The 18,837-nt window shown below is 44.8% G+C and overlaps 1 protein-coding gene across 1 annotated transcript; it reads left to right on the forward strand.

The window, feature by feature from the left end:
- The first annotated feature begins 1,977 nt into the window (after nucleotides 1–1,977).
- LOC141051372 (glutathione S-transferase kappa 1-like) lies at nucleotides 1,978–17,934 on the forward strand. The gene is made up of 8 exons (XM_073548310.1): nucleotides 1,978–2,135; nucleotides 4,120–4,201; nucleotides 5,052–5,180; nucleotides 10,578–10,678; nucleotides 11,396–11,431; nucleotides 15,328–15,444; nucleotides 17,061–17,154; nucleotides 17,663–17,934. The coding sequence occupies exons 1-8, from the start codon at nucleotides 2,067–2,069 to the stop codon at nucleotides 17,704–17,706; spliced, it is 672 nt and encodes a 223-aa protein (XP_073404411.1). The 5' UTR covers nucleotides 1,978–2,066; the 3' UTR covers nucleotides 17,707–17,934.
- The last annotated feature ends 903 nt before the right edge of the window (nucleotides 17,935–18,837 follow it).

An 18,837-nucleotide genomic window follows, 5' to 3' on the forward strand; every position in this document is an offset into this window, starting at 1 on the left:
TATAGACATACACAGCTCTGTCACATGCCCGTATAGACATACACAGCCCTGCCACATGCCCGTATAGACATACACAGCCCTGCCACATGCCCGTATAGACATAGCCCTGCCACATGCCCGTATAGACATACACAGCCCTGCCACATACCCGTATAGACATACACAGCCCTGCCACATGCCCGTATAGACATACACAGCTCTGCCACATGCCCGTATTGACATACACAGCCCTGCTACATGCCCGTATTGACATAGCCCTGCCACATGCCCGTATAGACATACACAGCCCTGCCACATGCCCGTATAGACATACACAGCTCTGCCACATGCCCGTATAGACATACACAGCTCTGCCACATGCCCGTATAGACATACACAGCCCTGCCACATGCCTGTATAGACATATATAGCCCTGCCACATGCCCGTATAGACATACACAGCCCTGCCACATGCCCGTATAGACATACACAGCCCTGCCACATGCCCGTATAGACATACACAGCCCTGCCACATGCCCGTATAGACATACACAGCCCTGCCACATGCCCGTATAGACATACACAGCCCTGCCACATGCCCGTATAGACATACACAGCCCTGCCACATGCCCGTATAGACATACACAGCTCTGCCACATGCCCGTATAGACATACACAGCCCTGCCACATGCCTGTATAGACATATATAGCTCTGCCACATGCCTGTATAGACATACACAGCCCTGCCACATGCCCGTATAGACATACACAGCTCTGCTACATGCCCATACAGACATACACAGTAGTGATGAGCGAATGTGGTCGGATAACTTGTTAGGGTACGTTTCCACATAGCGCATTCCTTGCGCTTTGGACGGAGCAGAAACCCCACTCCGCCTAAAGCCTCGCCCCTTTCTGTACACGCGGTGATTCCGGATGTGCTCATTGAACACATCCTGAATCGCCGCAGCGTATCCATAGAGTAGGCTGAGCGTCTCCGCAAGGTAAACAGACATGCTGCGGTCTAAAAAGACGCACGCATGTCCGGATTAGTGGGTGTGTTACCCGCATATTCGGACGCATAGTGGAGACGGAATTTCATAAAATCCCCTCACTATGCTGGATCATCTGCGTTTGGAGGCGCGGCGGACGCCCCTGCCACGCCTCCTCCAGTCAGCTCCACCTATGGGCGCATGCCGCTGCATGTGGCCCGCTTACCCTATCATTAGCATTGGGTACGCATGTGTCATTTTGATGGTGCAGCGACGGCACCAAAATGCAACACGTTGCGCTTGACGCGGGTCGCCGCACCGTCAAAACGACGCATGCGGCGGCAAACGCATACCTGCGCACGACCTGCGGACCCAATGCTAAAGATAGGGTAAGCGGGCCACATGCAGCGGCATGCGCCCATAGGTGGAGCTTCATGGCGAGTGTCCGCTGCGCCTCCAAACGCAAATGTGAAACCACGGTGCGGCTGTACGCAGCATCCACAGCAAATCCTGAGGTAATGCAGCCCATGGAAACTCATCGGTAGTCAAGCACGCTTACCGGAGTATTTGGGGAGTGCTCGTATGTTACGCTGAGTCCTCGCTGCTGCAGGTTTTGCGATTGTTATACACAGCCTCAACACATGAAGGGAAGTCAGGCAATGCCAGCATGTGTTTATTCTCCGGAGCAGCAGTCCCATGTCAGTCACGGGGGCGCCCGTGGCGCTGGCTCAGTCATGGCTCGGAGACCACAGAGCTGTAGCCGCACCCCGGCCCTGACTGACAGCCCCAATGCAGAGTCTCAGTCTGGGCCACGAGGCTGAAGCCGGTTTCTTATTCCCTTCTTGTGTCAGGGCCTGGGCCGCAGTTTGTTTTCTCCCCGCAGCGTTTATAGCGTTTTTCTGTGACAGGTTCTCTTAACACAACTCCAAACTTGTGACCTCCATCTACCCCGAGCTTGTGCAATAGTGAAAGCTGCCAGCAGATGGCAGTGATGGTCTTCACTATCAGCAGACCTCAGAAGGTCAGACATATACAGGAGGCGGGAGGACAATGCTGTCTCTTCCCACAATGCTCCCTGCAGTGTAAGCAGCAGACATGTCTAAGAGGAAGGTGCTGGAGCTGTTCTATGATGTGGTCTCCCCCTATTCCTGGCTGGGCTTCGAGGTGAGAGGTTTTGTGTACTGCGGCACATAATACGTCACGGAGAGCTCTTCGCAAGGTGTCCTGCATAGCGTAACCTGTATAAAGAATCTCTTAAAGGAGCCTTCCCTGTCTGTGGTGCCATCCAAAGCATTGACCTGCAATGAAGATTCTGTAGCAAAAAGCTACGATCGAATTACCTGTGTCCTACACGAATAGTGCGGGGTCTGTCGTCACCCTGTCCATGCCCCCTGTCCCACCATAGTGCGGGGTCTGACGTCACCCTGTCCATGCCCCCTGTCCCACCATAGTGCGGGGTCTGACGTCACCCTGTCCATGCCCCCTGTCCCACCATAGTGCGGGGTCTGACGTCACCCTGTCCATGCCCCCTGTCCCACCATAGTGCGGGGTCTGTCGTCACCCTGTCCATGCCCCCTGTCCCACCATAGTGCGGGGTCTGACGTCACCCTGTCCATGCCCCCTGTCCCACCATAGTGCGGGGTCTGTCGTCGCCCTGTGCACTGCCGCCCTCCCACGCGTAGTGCGGGGTCTGTCGTCGCCCTGTGCACTGCCGCCCTCCCACGCGTAGTGCGGGGTCTGTCGTCGCCCTGTGCACTGCCGCCCTCCCACGCGTAGTGCGGGGTCTGTCGTCGCCCTGTGCACTGCCGCCCTCCCACGCGTAGTGCGGGGTCTGTCGTCGCCCTGTGCACTGCCGCCCTCCCACGCGTAGTGCGGGGTCTGTCGTCGCCCTGTGCACTGCCGCCCTCCCACGCGTAGTGCGGGGTCTGTCGTCGCCCTGTGCACTGCCGCCCTCCCACGCGTAGTGCGGGGTCTGTCGCCACCCTGTCCAGTACTCCCCCGTGCGGAGTCTGTCGTCGCCTTGACAGCGCGTCCTCCACGTGTAGCGCGGGGTCTGTCATCGCCCTGATAGCGACCGCCCCCCTCATGCGCACGTAGTGTTGAGTCGTTACCCTGTCCACTCTCCCCAGTACGGGGTCTGTCCTTCGGCACCCAGCACACCACGCTTTTAGTGTGGGGACTATTGCCCTCTCTGTGCCCTCAATTATTATTATTTTTTATTTCTTATAACTATGGGTCCTGCGCCGCCTCCCTGGAAACATGGCGATAGCTGTATGTGAGAGCACGAGTGGGTGAAACCCGGTGACACTTTATTTCTACTACTCAGTCTGGTAAAACACGTATTGGGGAATTGTAGTGCTGTTCCTCATTATGTCACCACGTCTACATTACACTCTGTAATAAGACTCTGCTTATCTGGAAATGGATTACTATTTGTCAAATTCACATTTACAAGACTGGAACTTGTTTCACTTGTCCTGTAGGAACACTGTGGTGCTCAAGGATTACTGCTGTGGAGTGCAGGGTTATTTATGGGCATTGTTCATTTTTGTGTTCTTCGTATGTGTCTGTACCTGACCCGTACAATCACACCTATGAGCTATCCTTTCATTTGCTCGAGTGAGGCACCATATAACCCCTTGCCTCTAATAGCCGTACATACGTGATAATACAGGTGCAGCTAATCGATTGCCGATATTCTGCCGCAAGGACTGGGATGGAAGAAAACTCCTTACACTCCACCCCGTATGCGCTTCTGCCAATAGTGGCATCTATGCATTTAGAGGAAGGGGGCTCCATCTTCCACCCATTTCACCGATCTCTAGTGACATTGGATTGCCACAGCAGCTGAGGACGTAATAATGGCCCTAGGGGTTGCAAGGTCTAATAAAATGCTCTTCAGCATCATGACCTCAGGCATAATTTGTCGCAATGCGAGGAAGCTCCATCGAGAGAAACATATAAATGCTATGAGTCTTTTAATGCGGCGATATATTTTTTTAAAGGTTTTTGGAATATTAGTAAAACATAGAAATTTAATTTTGCTGCTACTATAATTATACTTGCCTCCAGAATAAAGTTAAAACGTTGTATTTTTATTAAAATAATGTAAAATTGCTGTTTTACCTAATGTGTATTTTTTTTACAGGTACTGTTACGTTACAAGAACATATGGAATGTAGATATTAGTCTTCGCCCTGGGTTCCTTGGAGGACTAATCACTGCATCTGGTAAGTTACTCTGGAAAGTAGAGCATGGAGTGGACAAGTATCCGGCATAAACAATCCTTTATTGCGCAGTGGTCCTCACCGGCTAGGCCATCAGTTTTATAGACCCTTTTTTCCTTATTAGGCTGGAGTCACACTGCCATAATTCTCCTGCTAGAATCGCATCGTAAAACTTGCCATGGCCGGCACCTCTCCTGCCCTGAGCTTGACAGCTGCATAGTAATCCATTATGCTGTCATGCTCAGGTCTGGAGAAGTGCCGGGCCAGTCCGTGAAGTGCGGTGGCAGTGTGACTCCAGCCTTACGGTGGTTTCCCAAATTGCTTTTTTGGTGGAAAAGGGGAGGAACACCAATGCAATTGTTGATGTTGCAGTCAAATTTAAGTGGATTCTCTTTGTTGGATCCATTTTTGCACTGTATCAATACATGGAAAAATAAAAATGATGCATACCCATGACCTTATAAAAACTCCATGTAAATCTGGAGCAAGAGTTGGGATTGGGTTTTGTCGTGTGAAATTACCAAAGCTTTTCCCATCCTGGATTGGATTAGATCTTGTCCTAATTTTTAAAGGGGCAATAGATAAATTAGAAGTGGGGTATCCTCATGCCCTATTAAGCCCAAATGTCCATCACAGAGGAAAATCTACTCTGTGACCCAGAACAACAGCTCCTGCCCTGGCAGAAGCATCACATCAATGAATGGTTGGCTCGCTAGGATGAACGTCCCTGGTGACGAAAGCTGAAGACGCTGCTGAACTGCTGCATGTGGTTGCCCAGTCAGAGACATAATCAAACTACAATGTGAGGATATATCAAAATACCAGAAATGAGTTTGTTTTTATTCTCAAACAGGTAACTCCGCACCTGCCATGGTTCCAAATAAAGGAGCGTACATGTTTCAGGACTTGGAAAGAATGGCTGAGTTTTATCAAGTTCCTTTACGGCTGCCAAGTGACTTCTTTAATGTTGTTATTAAGAAAGGTTAGTTTTACTGTCCTTCACTCCAATAGATAGTCCATTGGGTGCAAAATCAAGTCAATTCATTTTGATTGCAGTCATAATGGATTCTTAGTAGATTTTTTCATTCTGTTATTATTGCTTGTTTATTAATATGAAATAGAATAGTATAATGTAGCATTCTGCCATAGGTTTCATGGGGTAAAAGGTGTCCTTTGCTCTGTTGGATTCCTGTTATTAGCAATATAGGAAATGGGATAGTAATCTGTTTAGCACCAGCTCCATACAGGAGCGGCAATCAGGGGCTATAGACTCTAATGAAAGTCTGTGACATGACTTCACACCTCCTAAATCGAGCCCAAAGTTGTTGAAGAGGAATAGATTTGCAGCCCCTTTATTCTAGCCCTGGTACGCAGACTCCCACTAGGGCCGGGGTCACACTTGCAAGTGCAATGTGAGAAACTTGCGCGAGTCTCTCGCCTCAATACCTGACACTCCCGACAGTGGCATAGAGAGACATGCAGCCGCACACTCACGTTTCGAGTGCCGGGTATTGAGGAGGGAGACTCGCGCGGCTTTCTCGCATTGCGCTTGCAAGAGTGACCCCGGCCTAACCATAACTTCAGTCATATATCTGACATGTCTGAAGTCCTTTCTAACAGGAGGGGCAGGGCTGTGGAGTCGGAGTCGGTGCTCATTTTGGTGGAGTCGGAGTTGGAGTCGGTATAAAATGGACCGACTGCTATAATTGCGTACAGTAATTCAATGCAGAATGTGCTAAATATTTTTTCATAGGAATTTGGGAAAGTTATGAAATGTCCTATAAATGGCTGTTCTATTCCTGATCTAAGGATACATTCACACACAGCGTTTTTGCTGCGTTTTTTGTGGATACATTTTTCAGCTGCAAAAGCAGATCAGATTTTTAAAAAAAACGGCATCACCTGAAAGGTTTTTGAGCCCATAGCTAATGTTTTGAATATCAAGAGCAGATTAGAAATCTGCTCTATCTATCTATTTATCCATATCTGTATCCATATCATATCTGTACCAAAAAGAATGAAAGCCGGATAACACACAGACTAAAGGTACTGTCACACTTAGCGATGTTCCAGCGATCCCGACCAGCGATATGACGCGGTCAGGATCGCTGGTACATCGCCAAGTGGTCGCTAGTGAGCTGCCAAACAGGCAAATCTCACCAGCGACATCGCTGGGGACGGGGATCGCTACTTACCTGTCAGACGCGGCGATCCTGCGTCCTCCCGCCCGGCTCCACGCGTCGCTCGTCGTCACAGCAGGAAGCGCCGCAGGAAGCTGACGACGAGAAACAGTCCTGAACGTTCTCGCGCGATCAGCGATAACCAGCGGGGGAGCCGGTCGTAGGTAAGTATCACACACAGAGATATCGCTAGCAATATCGCTGCTACATCACTAGTTATAGCGATATTGCTAGCAATATCTCTTAGTGTGACATACCCTTAACACTTCCTGCCAGGCAAAGGAGGAGGAAAGAACGTCGCAAAGATCATTAACAAGATATTTTGTAAGTGACAAAGTTACTGTAACAATGACAGCAGATATGTCTAAAAGACAGCTCATACAGCTTGTTGTGAAGGACGGTGTACCATTATCACTATTTGCACGACCAGCTTTTACAGCTCTTAATGGAGAAATGGCCCCCAAACTTGGTGTTTCTCTGGAAAGAGAAAGTATTAGACAATTAGTGATTGAAGAAGCCCTTATACAAAAGGAAGATCTTAAAAAGACTCTTAAAAGACGCTTCGTGTTTCTTAAAATGGATGCCTGCACACGTCACAGAGTGAACTATTTTGCCATCTATATTCGATATGTTTGTGGAAACAAAAATTGTTACCAACACGCTGGCAGTAAAAGATACTAAGGCCGGGGTCACACTGGCGAGGAATACGGACGAGTGAGAGGCGTTAAAAGCACGCATTACACACGGACAAATGATTCTCTATGGGTTTGCTCCCAACACCCGTATATTTCTCGGGTGTATTCTACGGTCCGTGCCAATCGCAGCATGCTGCGATTGTCAGCGTACTACGCCCGTAATACGCCAATGCAAGTCTATGGGTGCGCTAAAACTACGCATTACACACGGACCAGATGTGTGACTTGCGAGAAATACGCGCCCGGTGTCTTTACAAAAGCCGGCGAGAAATACGCACCCGGTGTCTTTTACAAAAGCTGGCAATTCATTGCGCTATACAGTAAACTCACACTGACAGGTTTAATAAAGAAAGAATAGATATATACACATAGAATATATATATATATATATATATATATATATATATATATATATATATATATATACATACATGTCATTGTGACAAATATATATATATATTTCACAGAGTTCTTCATAGCAGAATAGCCTCTAATTCAATTGCCGGCTTCTATCAAATCATTCCCCAACCCGACATGAAATGACACATGGTTTACATTCAGTAAAGCATTTAATTTCATTGCCCTATAGTGGTGGCTAATGGGTTAATGTCACCATACGATTGTAAGTTGACATTAACCCTTTGTTAGATTAACCCATTCGCCACCGCTACAGGGCAATGGGAAGCCCACGCATTTTTTAACAACGAATTAACCCCTTAAAATAACAACTACAGCTCCCAAATTTTACACACAAACCCTCATCTAATTATTAGTCAGGGACATAGAATGTGTGTATATATATATATATATATATTTGTCTCAATGATGTGTGTGTGTATATATATATATATATTATATACATTCTATGTGTTTATATCTATTATTTCATTTCTGTTAGAAACCCTGTAATAGGGCTCCATTATATGTTCATTTTGCAAGGCGGCGAGAAGATCTCGCCATACTGATTGCATACAGATGCCATACGGATTACATACGGATGCAGACATGAGCAAAATACGCAACCACACCTTGCTTACGGATGACATACGGAGCACTATTTAGGGGTCATTCATCCGTATTACGCATGTAAACTACGGACAGTATTTTGCGTCGGTTAGTGTGACCCCGGCCTAAAGCTCATCACAGTAGCCAGTTTCTCCAGGCCTTAGTGAAAAAAGTTCTGCAAGATTACAAACTCAAAAAAGAACAGGTTCTTGCTATTGTAACGGACAATGCTGCAAACATGATAAGTACAATTACACTGATGAATGAGAGTAATGAACAACAGCTAGAAGAACATTTAGGATTCAGTATGTTTGAGATGGAAGGCCACAGTGCTGTTCATGTAACTGAGGAACAAACAGATATTACAACAGAAGAACAGCAAAATTATACTGTAGAAATAGATGATCTTGTTGAAGCTGCTTCAAAACACTTTCATATTCATCACATGCGCTGTGTTGTGCACACGCTGCAGCTGGCAATAAGAGATAGTCTGCAAGAGGGACATGCTGGAAATCTGATTGGAAAAGTGAGGAAATTGGTTATTGCCGCCAGAACCCCTAAAATTGATTCCATCTTGAAGAGACGTCCTGGAAAAGAGCAATTGTTGATCAACTAAAACCGTTTCTTATAGATATGGCAAACCCTCAGGTAACCCTAAATGAAGGTCAATGGACACAGGTGGCTGAATTGAAGGAATTGCTTAATCACCCATTTACCGTGACTAAAAAATTACAAGCTGAGGATTTAACTCCTGGCATTTTCAGAAGGGAGTGGAAGAACTTGCCATTTTGCCTGTCCCAAAGAGGAGGTTTAATCGCAGATGGCATTTCTGCTTGAATGAAATGGAGAGACACAGCTATTGGGAAATAAAAATTTTCTGGCAGCTGTTTATGTGGACCCAAGTCATCGTATACTGCTTGATGATCAACGGCTTACTAAAGGAAAAGAAGCTCTGACTGAGGTAGCAGTTAGGATGAGTGGCCTACAGGAGGACTGCCAGGCGCAAGAGGACTTGGGTCCTGACAGTGCTACTGCTGCCATATCTTCATCCTCATCAGATGAGGAGTTTGACTTTGACAAGTATTTGGATGATATGGAGCAGGTAAAGCGTTGCTGCAAGGAAAAAGATTTCACTCTGTCTCCTAGAGCAAGCAGATTGACCATATTTCAGCAAAATGTTTCACTTGCTGTCAAAGAAATAGAAAAATTCAACTGTTCATCAAAACTGACTGTGCATGAGGCAATTCCTTTATACTTGGAAATTGTTAGAGATGCTGCCCATGTGGTTACGGCTTTGCCTCCAACCCAAGTTAGTGTAGAGAGGTTGTTCTCTAGCCTTAAAATTATTAGGTCAGATTTGAGGTCATCTATGAAGGAGGATCTGATGGAGGCAATTCTATTTCTTAGAACAAATTCATAGACTGCACAAATGTTATTTAGTATGTTTTTGTTGAAACTGGTTTTTGCCACTTACATAGTTTATTATAGTGATAGATTACATATATATATTGTAATCTACATACATTACACTATGTAATATTGATTACATATATATATGTAATCGCTATTACATAGTGTATTACGTGTTTACAATTTATTATTTTTTTGTGTTCTAAAGTTGTATTCCAATAAATATTATGTTCTATCTAAATATCTTGATTATTGTATCATAAAAATGATTTAATGTCTGATGTTCACACTGTACTACAATAAATTTTTCACTTAAATATAAGCAATATATGTGGGAGTCGGTGTAAGGGAGATTGAGGAGTCGGAGTCGCAGGTTTGGCTTACCGACTCCACAGCCCTGACGAGGGGTACAATTTTTGGTGAAAGATTGGTGTCCAGAAAATGGTATATACTGTGTCCAGCACTTTCTTTTCTCTACATATAAAAGTAATTAGGTAAATATCACAATAGTTTTACATATGCAAGAATTATATAAACCATAAGTGTTATTAAAGCACCCTAGCGTTCTTTGCCTTTTTCATTGCAGTGATGGAGTGGTGCTTCTAATCTAAGGTCCCTGCCCTCAGTATTATACTCACCTGCCGTCGTCTTCTTTTTATCACTACCGCTTAGGTCGGTGTTTGTGATCTGCCGGATTAATCCGGTGTTTGCCTGATGAGCCGGAAGTCACTTTTTAATGTAAGTCTGAGCCTTGTTCTGGCTCTCACAGACTTACACTGAGAACTTGTGACTGATATTTCTGACTGTTGGTCAGTCAGAGCAGCAGTCACAAGATGGCATCGCAGGACCGGAACAGCTCCAATTAAAAGGTGAAGACGGTGTCAGGTGAGTATAATACAAGGGTCAGGGACCTTACATTAGTTGCACCACTCCAGCACTGAAAAAAAAAAAAAAACTCTGTTGTGGTGCTTTGAAAAAAAGAGTATTATAACTGATGCAATATACTGCGCTGCTGCAATCCACTTAAAAAAAATATATTCTCTCTTCCTTCAAAAGTTAGTCTTTCATATTTTTGGCTCCACTTTACAGGGAGCCTTTCAGCCATGCGGTTTGTGACAGCTGTGGATATGTCACATCCAGAGTTCCTCGAGGAGGTCTCCCGGCAGTTGTGGCTGCGGATCTGGTCTGAGGTTGGTGTTGCATCATGTGCTTTCTAAGATCCAGTCCATAGGGCTCAATTCACTTTACTTTTATGATGTTAATAGAAAAAGAAACTTTTGTCTTGTACCAGTTAAACTGGAATCATCAGTTATCAGCGTTATAAGGAAATCGCTTTATTTAAAGGGAACCTGTCAACAGGTTTTTGCTGTGTGATCGGAGGAAAGCAAGAAGTAGGGGCTACAACACTGAGTTTAGCGATGTCACTTGTTAGGCTGTGTGTTTACTTACAATGAAGGTTTTATTACCAGGACATTATCATTGCCTAGGCAGGTGCTCACATGCCTACTAGATCGACAACTCACCCTCATCTGACGAGCAACTCACTGTCAATAAACAATGTAGATCGAGAACTGTGGTGTGGACGGGGGGCAGCTTTCTGAGCTCTGCTACATCTAAGAACTCTGTGTCACAACTGCTGCACCCAGTAAACTAAGTGACACATTGTTGGATTCAGGGTCTCTTTTCCAGCATTGTGCTGCTCTCAGATGAGGTAGTGAAAATCTGATGACAAATTAACTTCAATAAAAAAATATTGTCACACAAAAATGCACCAATTTTTCAAATTATTGAAAAACTTATGAGGAAAACCTCTATTTTCAGTCTTTTTTTCTTTTTTTTTTTGCATAGATTCAATTTGTTCCCTTGTGCCTTTGATCAGTCTGATTTACCTGCATTTTTTGTTACAGGATAAAGACATCACAGAACCAGAGAGCATACTTCAGGTAAGAATAAAGCCTCCTGTAATTGGAAATGTTACAGCCTGTCTTCTCTATGGTCTGCCGCACCTCCCGATGCCTCTGATTTCACGGGGAATTTTGTTTTATTTTATTGTATTTGTGTTCTGAATTAAAATCCACCAGATGTCATACAATGGAAGTATTCTGTCATACGGCAGTATAAAGTTGTCTATGTGGCTTTCTATATTTTTAGCTTGTGTGTAACGTGGTTGTTGAATTGTGTAACTGTCAATGATTTAATGTACTCATCATTTACTGATTTTCCGCCATATGTTTTATTATTTTTATATTCACACCACAAAAGAAAGTAAGCATTTGTAGGCATCTTCTCGGAAGTTCTAGATCATTTATTTAGTTATTGAAATGTAACACAACTTTTTCTAAAATCTTTCTAGTATCTTCAGTCCCACTGGATTGTAAAGGGCATTTGTTAGTAGAATCAACCCTTCTAAGCCGTTCATACGAATATACTGGTCATAGAAGATCCTATCAAATCAGTGGCGGACATACCGCATGTGCATCCGGTGCGGCTGCATCGGGGCCCGGAGGTGGAGGGGGCTAATAATGAGGGTAATCTGGACCGTTTCTCCGGCATCGGGGGGGCCCCTGGCCAGATTGCCCTCATGTGCAGTGGGCAGGGAGCAATCCCTGCAGCTCTGCTGCCTTTAGAAAAAATGGCAGCGAAGCGGAGCTGCAAGGATCCGTCCTGCTTCCTGCCCGCACTTCCTGTCAGTCACGCGGCTGGATGATGTTATCATTAAGCACGCGGCTGTGCTGGAGAGAGGAAACTGACGGTGATGCTGTGGGAAATGTGCCAAGAGGGTGAGTGGTGCTCTGTGTGCGTGTGTGCGCGCGCGTGCAGCGTCTACAGGTGGGTGATGCTTTAATTGTGTGTGTGGAGGAGAGGGCAATGATGGTGGTGGAAAGAACAATGATGGGGATAGTGGAAGAGGATGATGATGAGAGTGGTGGGAGAGAACAATGATTGGGGTGTTGGAGAGGGCAATGATGGAGGTGGTGGGGGAGAAGGCAATGATGGAGGTGGTGGAAAGGACAATGATGGGATGGTGGGGAGAACAATGGGGTGTTGGAGAGTGCAATGATGGAGGTGAAGAGGACAATGATGGATGGGAGTAAGGGGGACTTATAATGGTCTTATGAACAGGTGGAGGGGAGAAGGACATAAGATATGGATGTGAAATTAATTTTCTCGTGGAGAAGGGTGCTAAGCCTCTGATAGCGTCCTCCCCCCCCCCCCCCCATCTCACAATTCAATGTGATGCTATCGGGGACTTAAAATTTGCTTGTACTTGTGCTTTGCTTGTACTGTAAAACCTTGCATATATTCCGTGTGCACATAGCCTTACAGGTAAGGCCTGTTTCACATTTCCGTTTGTTGCCATCAGTCAAAATCCACCGTTTTGCAAAAAAAACAGATCCGCCATTTTTTTTGGCGGATGGTTATCCGTTGGATCCGTTTTTTGACGGATCTGCCAAAATTTTGGCGTCCGCTGACTTCAGTGGACGGACAATGAAACGTTTTTGTCTGCGGATAGCAACGGATCCGCCATTCGTTATAATGGTCGCCTATGGGCGGCGGATCCGTTGCCATCCGTTTTTTGACGGACCGCTTTTTGACACTGAGCATTCCTGGAAGAATTTCCTTGCCTGAAACTTATTTTTCTCTCTCTCCCCTCTCTCTCCTCGCTCGCTTTCTCTCTCTCTAGCTCGCTTTCTCTCTCTCTAGCTCGCTTTCTCTCTCTCTAGCTCGCTTGCTTTCTCTCTCTCGCTCGCTCGCTTTCTCTCTCTCTCTCTCTCTCGCTCGCTTTCTCTCTCTCTCTCGCTCGCTTTCTCTCTCTCTCTCGCTCGCTTTCTCTCTCTCTCTCTCTCGCTTTCTCTCTCTCTCTCGCTCGCTTTCTCTCTCTCTCTCTCGCTCGCTTTCTCTCTCTCTCTCTCGCTTGCTTTCTCTCTCTCTCTCTCGCTTTCTCTCTCTCGCTCGCTTTCTCTCTCTCTCTCTCGCTTTCTCTCTCTCTCTCGCTCGCTTTCTCTCTCGCTCGCTTTCTCTCTCGCTCGCTTTCTCTCTCGCTCGCTTTCTCTCTCGCTCGCTTTCTCTCTCTCTCTCTCGCGCTTTCTCTCTCTCTCTCGCTTTCTCTCTCTCTCTCGCTTTCTCTCTCTCTCTCGCTTTCTCTCTCTCTCTCGCTTTCTCTCTCTCTCTCGCTTTCTCTCTCTCTCTCTCGCTTTCTCTCTCTCTCTCTCGCTTTCTCTCTCTCTCTCTCTCGCTTTCTCTCTCTCTCTCTCGCTTTCTCTCTCTCTCTCTCGCTTTCTCTCTCTCTCTCTCGCTTTCTCTCTCTCTCTCTCGCTTTCTCTCTCTCGCTTTCTCTCTCTCTCTCTCTCGCTCTCTCTCTCGCTTTCTCTCTCTCTCTCGCTTTCTCTCTCTCTCTCGCTTTCTCTCTCTCTCGCTTTCTCTCTCTCTCTCTCGCTTTCTCTCTCTCTCTCTCTCTCGCTTTCTCTCTCTCTCTCTCTCGCTTTCTCTCTCTCTCGCTTTCTCTCTCTTTCTCTCTCGCTTTCTCTCTCTCTCGCTCGCTTTCTCTCTCTCGCTTTCTCTCTCTCTCTCTCTCTCGCTTTCTCTCTCTCTCTCTCTCTCTCGCTTTCTCTCTCTCTCTCTCGCTCGCTTTCTCTCTCGCTCGCTTTCTCTCTCTCTCTTGCTCGCTTTCTCTCCTCCCCCACCTGAGCGTGGGACGGGCCCCACGGGGAGCACTCTCCACCCGTGCCTCTAAAACAACCACTCTTTCCCTCAAAGCCAATCCGTCCAGCAGCTCCTCCTGACAGGAGCTGCTCCAAACACGTCCTCTCACTTCCCCTCCCTCTGAGGGAACTCTCCAACTGACTACAAATCTCCCGCTCTTTTCCTAAGCTCCGCCCACCTCCCTACACTCTTTATGAACCAAGCAGGGGCCATAGAGGGTGTTCTGCTGTTCTAAGTGGGTGTGGGATGCAGGTGTGGAGTGTGGTCAGGTGTCCTCATCTTACCTGGTCGTGGCATACCACACCTCTGGGTGAGGTGCAGTACCTCTGTGGCTACTGGACCCGCAGGGGCGCCACATACTCACTTATTACGTATAGCACAGTCCCTTAGTATATAGTGTACTCACTTATGTATAGCTCTGTCCTTAGTTACATAGTTTCCTCTTTTATTATGTATAACACTGTCCCTTATTATGTACCATCCTCTCTAGTTATATATGGTGCCGTCCCTTATTATATAGCTTCCTCTGCTGTAATGTAAAGCAGTGTCTCTTGCATAGTCTATTCTTGTTATTCAAAGCGCCCTCTTTTATTACATAGTCCCCTAGCTTAGATATAAAATGACTGCTGATGGAGGAGCCGGTGACCAGACCAGTCCATCAGCTCCTCCATTAGCAAAGAAGTTTTCCCGTGGTACATCAGCCGTCATTGCATTATACATCTAACAAGAGAGGATGGTATGTAATAAAGACAGGGCGCACTATAAATAATCTGATATGTAAGGGATGGTGCTGTACATAACAAGAGAGGGCACTGTGTAATAAGGGACGGCGACATACATAATAAAGGAGACAATGTAAGATATATACATGTATTTGTGTGGCTATATATAATATCTCTGTAGTTTTGTCACCATAAAAGGAGGGGGGCCCCAAGCTGTTAGTGTCCGCCCCTGGATCAAATGATGCCCTGATAAGCCGATTCTCGTATACAAATAAACTGAAAAAGATTTCTGTGCCCGATTAATTAGGAGGGTTGAACCTAGAGACAGATGCCCTTTTACTTTTGATTTTCTGCTCCAAAAATAATTTACTTTATTTCATTGTTTTATTTTTTTAATTGTTTTAACTTTTTAGGCTGCTAAGAAAGCTGGAGTGCCTGAAGACCTGGCTAAAAAATTACTGTCCACAATCACCTCACCAGAAATCAAGAATAAGCTGAAGGAGACAACAGACAAAGCTTTGACATATGGGGTAATTATGAGCATTGTCAATGTTAATTTTTCCTCTTTGTAAAGATATCACAATGTCCAAAAGTTAGTATTTTGTTAATGTTGATAGATATGTATGGGGTACTTCTGTGTTTTTTTTTCCCCCTGTTTTTTAGCTATATAAAATATATGAAGAAGCCACCAGCCACACACAGCGCTGTGTAAAAGTCATACATACAATATGTGCCTACACTATGACTATACCTTGACAGGAGTGCGATATGTGACTTTGAAATCTAGGGCCACATTTGAGGCCCCCCCCATACATTATTACTTGTATAGAGAGCATGGCTTACCTTGGAGCTTCGGTGCCACCACCCCAACGTGCGTTTCGGCTACAATGTCTTCTTGGGGAGTCAGAACCATGCTCCTATACAAGTTATACTTAATATTCCTCTTGCAACTTTTCAACATTTGGTGTGTTGGTTCCTTTCTGGTTCACTTAGTGTCGCTTACTATTTTGGCAACACCTGATCGCACCATGCACACGTGTTTCTCCTTTTACATATTTGTGTATCATTACCTTCAATGTTATTATGTAGCTGAGTTGCCTCCTGCTTCTGGGCCATTTCCTGTCATTATCTATTTTATTGTATGCTCTTTTTTTATAACCTTTGATCTAATATAAATTACCTATTAATCTTACAATCTGGTTTTTGGGTGCATATTTTTCTTTATATGCTCTTCCTCTTTAAAATGGTATTTGAATAACAATAAGTTGTAATTTATTTGCTGGATAGGTGATGTCTTTTAGATTGGCAGAAAAAGGGGGGGCTCTATGTCCAAACGCCAGAACAGTGGACTCTTCCCGTATTCACTCCAATGAATTGAATAGGAGCCGATCTGCCATTACACAGTGTACGGAGCTGCGCTGCTACAGCTCAGTGCAATGTATATCTAGAGCCGGTAATTATACATGATATCCATAATGGAGGTTAGGGATAGGTCGTCAATACCAGATCGGTGAAGGACTGACATCCCATTGATCAGGTGTTATCAGCTCTGGCATTAGCTACATATCAATAGTGCACTAAGCTGAAACAGCGTGGCTCTGTACACTGTGTAATGGCAGATCAGCTCCTATTCATTTAATTGGAGTAAACGTGAGCGGAGTCCACTGTTCTTGCCATTGGGCGTAGAGCTCCCCAATCTAGAAGATGCCACCAATGCGGTAAATAAGTGATAATTTGATCTTACCTGAATACGTTTTTGTAAAGGGGCAACGTGCTGTCAAATCTTAATATCCCATGAACTTGATAGCTTTAAAAATAACAATTAGTTATCAATTCTCCCACGTCACTCCAGTTATGCCTCTCCGCTCCTCTGTCAACATGGCTGCAGCAATCACATCAAGTGTACTGTGTGTGTGTGCGTGTGTGTATGTATGTGTGTGTGTATATTTGTTTGTTTTTATTCTACACATGAAATTCTGCTGCCTCTGTTATAAACCCTGTGCTTTCCTCTGCTAGCCATGGCCAGATGTAATGAACACAGACCTGATTGCTTTATGTCTATATAGTATAATGTGTCCTGTTAACGTTGCATTCATATTTTAGCCTCCATCGATTGTGTTTTTTGTTTTCTTTCATTGCTGTGCAGGCTTTCGGAATGCCCTCCATAGTGGCTCATATAAATCAAAAGCCACAATTGTTTTTTGGATCTGATCGGTATGAAATTTTAGCTCATCAGCTGGGTCAGTATAATCAGTACTACAGTAGTATAAGTCGTCTTTTTTATTGTTTTTTTTTGTCTTGATGTAGTGAATGGACTATGTGATTAACTATATTGCACATATATGTTTTATTGGCCGGCATGTCACTCATTGTTCCACTGCTGTATAGCAGCTTTTTACATATTTTACAGTATACTTAAACATCATTTTGCTGTAGATTTACCAATATGGATGGCTGCAGGTAAATCACTTTAAATGAAGATGTAAAAAAAAAAAATTCATAGATGTTACGTCGCCCCCTACTGGCACCAAGGAAAATTACACCATAGGTGAAATTGTTTTCAATATGGATTTTCAACATGGGTTTTATCACTGCAACGAGAAATCAATGGTGAATCTGCAGCTTGTAATACCAGGGAATTCTGCTATGTATTTGTAGTGGCAAAATCTGTTGTGTGAACTTACCTTAACATTGAGTGTTTTCCAATGTCTTTTTCTTTTGTTTTTGTTTTTTGTTTTTTTTCCCCAGGTGAAAAATGGCTGGGTCCTGTGCCACCAAAATCCCAGCTGTGATGACATCATCGGATTGAAAGTAGTAAAAGCAGAGATACCAATGTTGTATTACTGTTTCTACACATATCATGTGCACCAACATTACCTCTTGCTATAGTGAATGTATAAGTAAACTGTACACAAGTTGAAGTCACCACCAAAGCTTGTTGTTATAAAGATGGACCATAAAGGGTTAAGGACCTATAGCTACCACCGTTTATGCCTTAATTAATAAAGTCAGTCCTTGTATTTGCATCGTCATGGCTTTGCTGTGCATGTAAAGGTCTATAAGGTCACACTAGCCTTGTGCTACCTGATGAAAACTATTATGACAAAACCTCATGAACTGTACTAAGTGTGTTTTCATGAAAGAAGGTGACTGTGATACTGCATGTATTAAGGGGTTTGCACAGCATCTATCCATACAGTCAGACCTGACAATATTTCCATGATCTCCAAAACGGGCATGTGTATTTATTTCCTCTATACCTCAACTGAATTGGTTAAATGTATCATAAGGCTACATTCCCACAATGGAAAACCAAAAGAAGAAGCCCCGAGACCCAAGTTAATGATTGCAAGAAAAGCGTTTAAGGACAAAAAGGTGTCTATAAAGTCAAAATACCTTTATTAACTAGTACGGTAAGTCGTGGCAGAGAAGACGCTCACAAACAACATATTAATCATATATTATAAAGACACAGCAGCAGTCGGTATAGAGGAATGGTTATTACTCACAGATAATGTGCAAAAGGTGAAAAAGTACATGTGTAAACCTAATTGTGCACAACTTATTCCTCAGCGCCACTTTTTAACGATGCTGAGAAATAATGTTATAGCGTCGGAAAATCTCAGGAGTTTCGGCTACAGGGGGTAGCAGACACCCTGGAGAACATGATTCGGGTTGGTCATGTCTGGGTGTCAGATCTGTTTGACAGCTGACGCCCTGCAGCAACACCCACGATCAATGCTAGCATCGATCGCGGGCACTTAACCCATCTGATGCCACTGTCACACCGGCATAGATGAGCATTGCGCAGGGAATGAGTTCTCTGCCCGCTTCCATCAGGACAACGCGATGCAAAACTGTCCCACTAGTTAACCCCCTCAGTGAACACCTTAAAGGCAAAAAACAATGCTTTATCATCATAC

This window comes from Dendrobates tinctorius, unplaced genomic scaffold (genome assembly GCF_039654945.1).
Source record: "Dendrobates tinctorius isolate UK_male_01 unplaced genomic scaffold, ASM3965494v1 ptg000156l, whole genome shotgun sequence".
Taxonomy (NCBI): domain Eukaryota; kingdom Metazoa; phylum Chordata; class Amphibia; order Anura; family Dendrobatidae; genus Dendrobates; species Dendrobates tinctorius.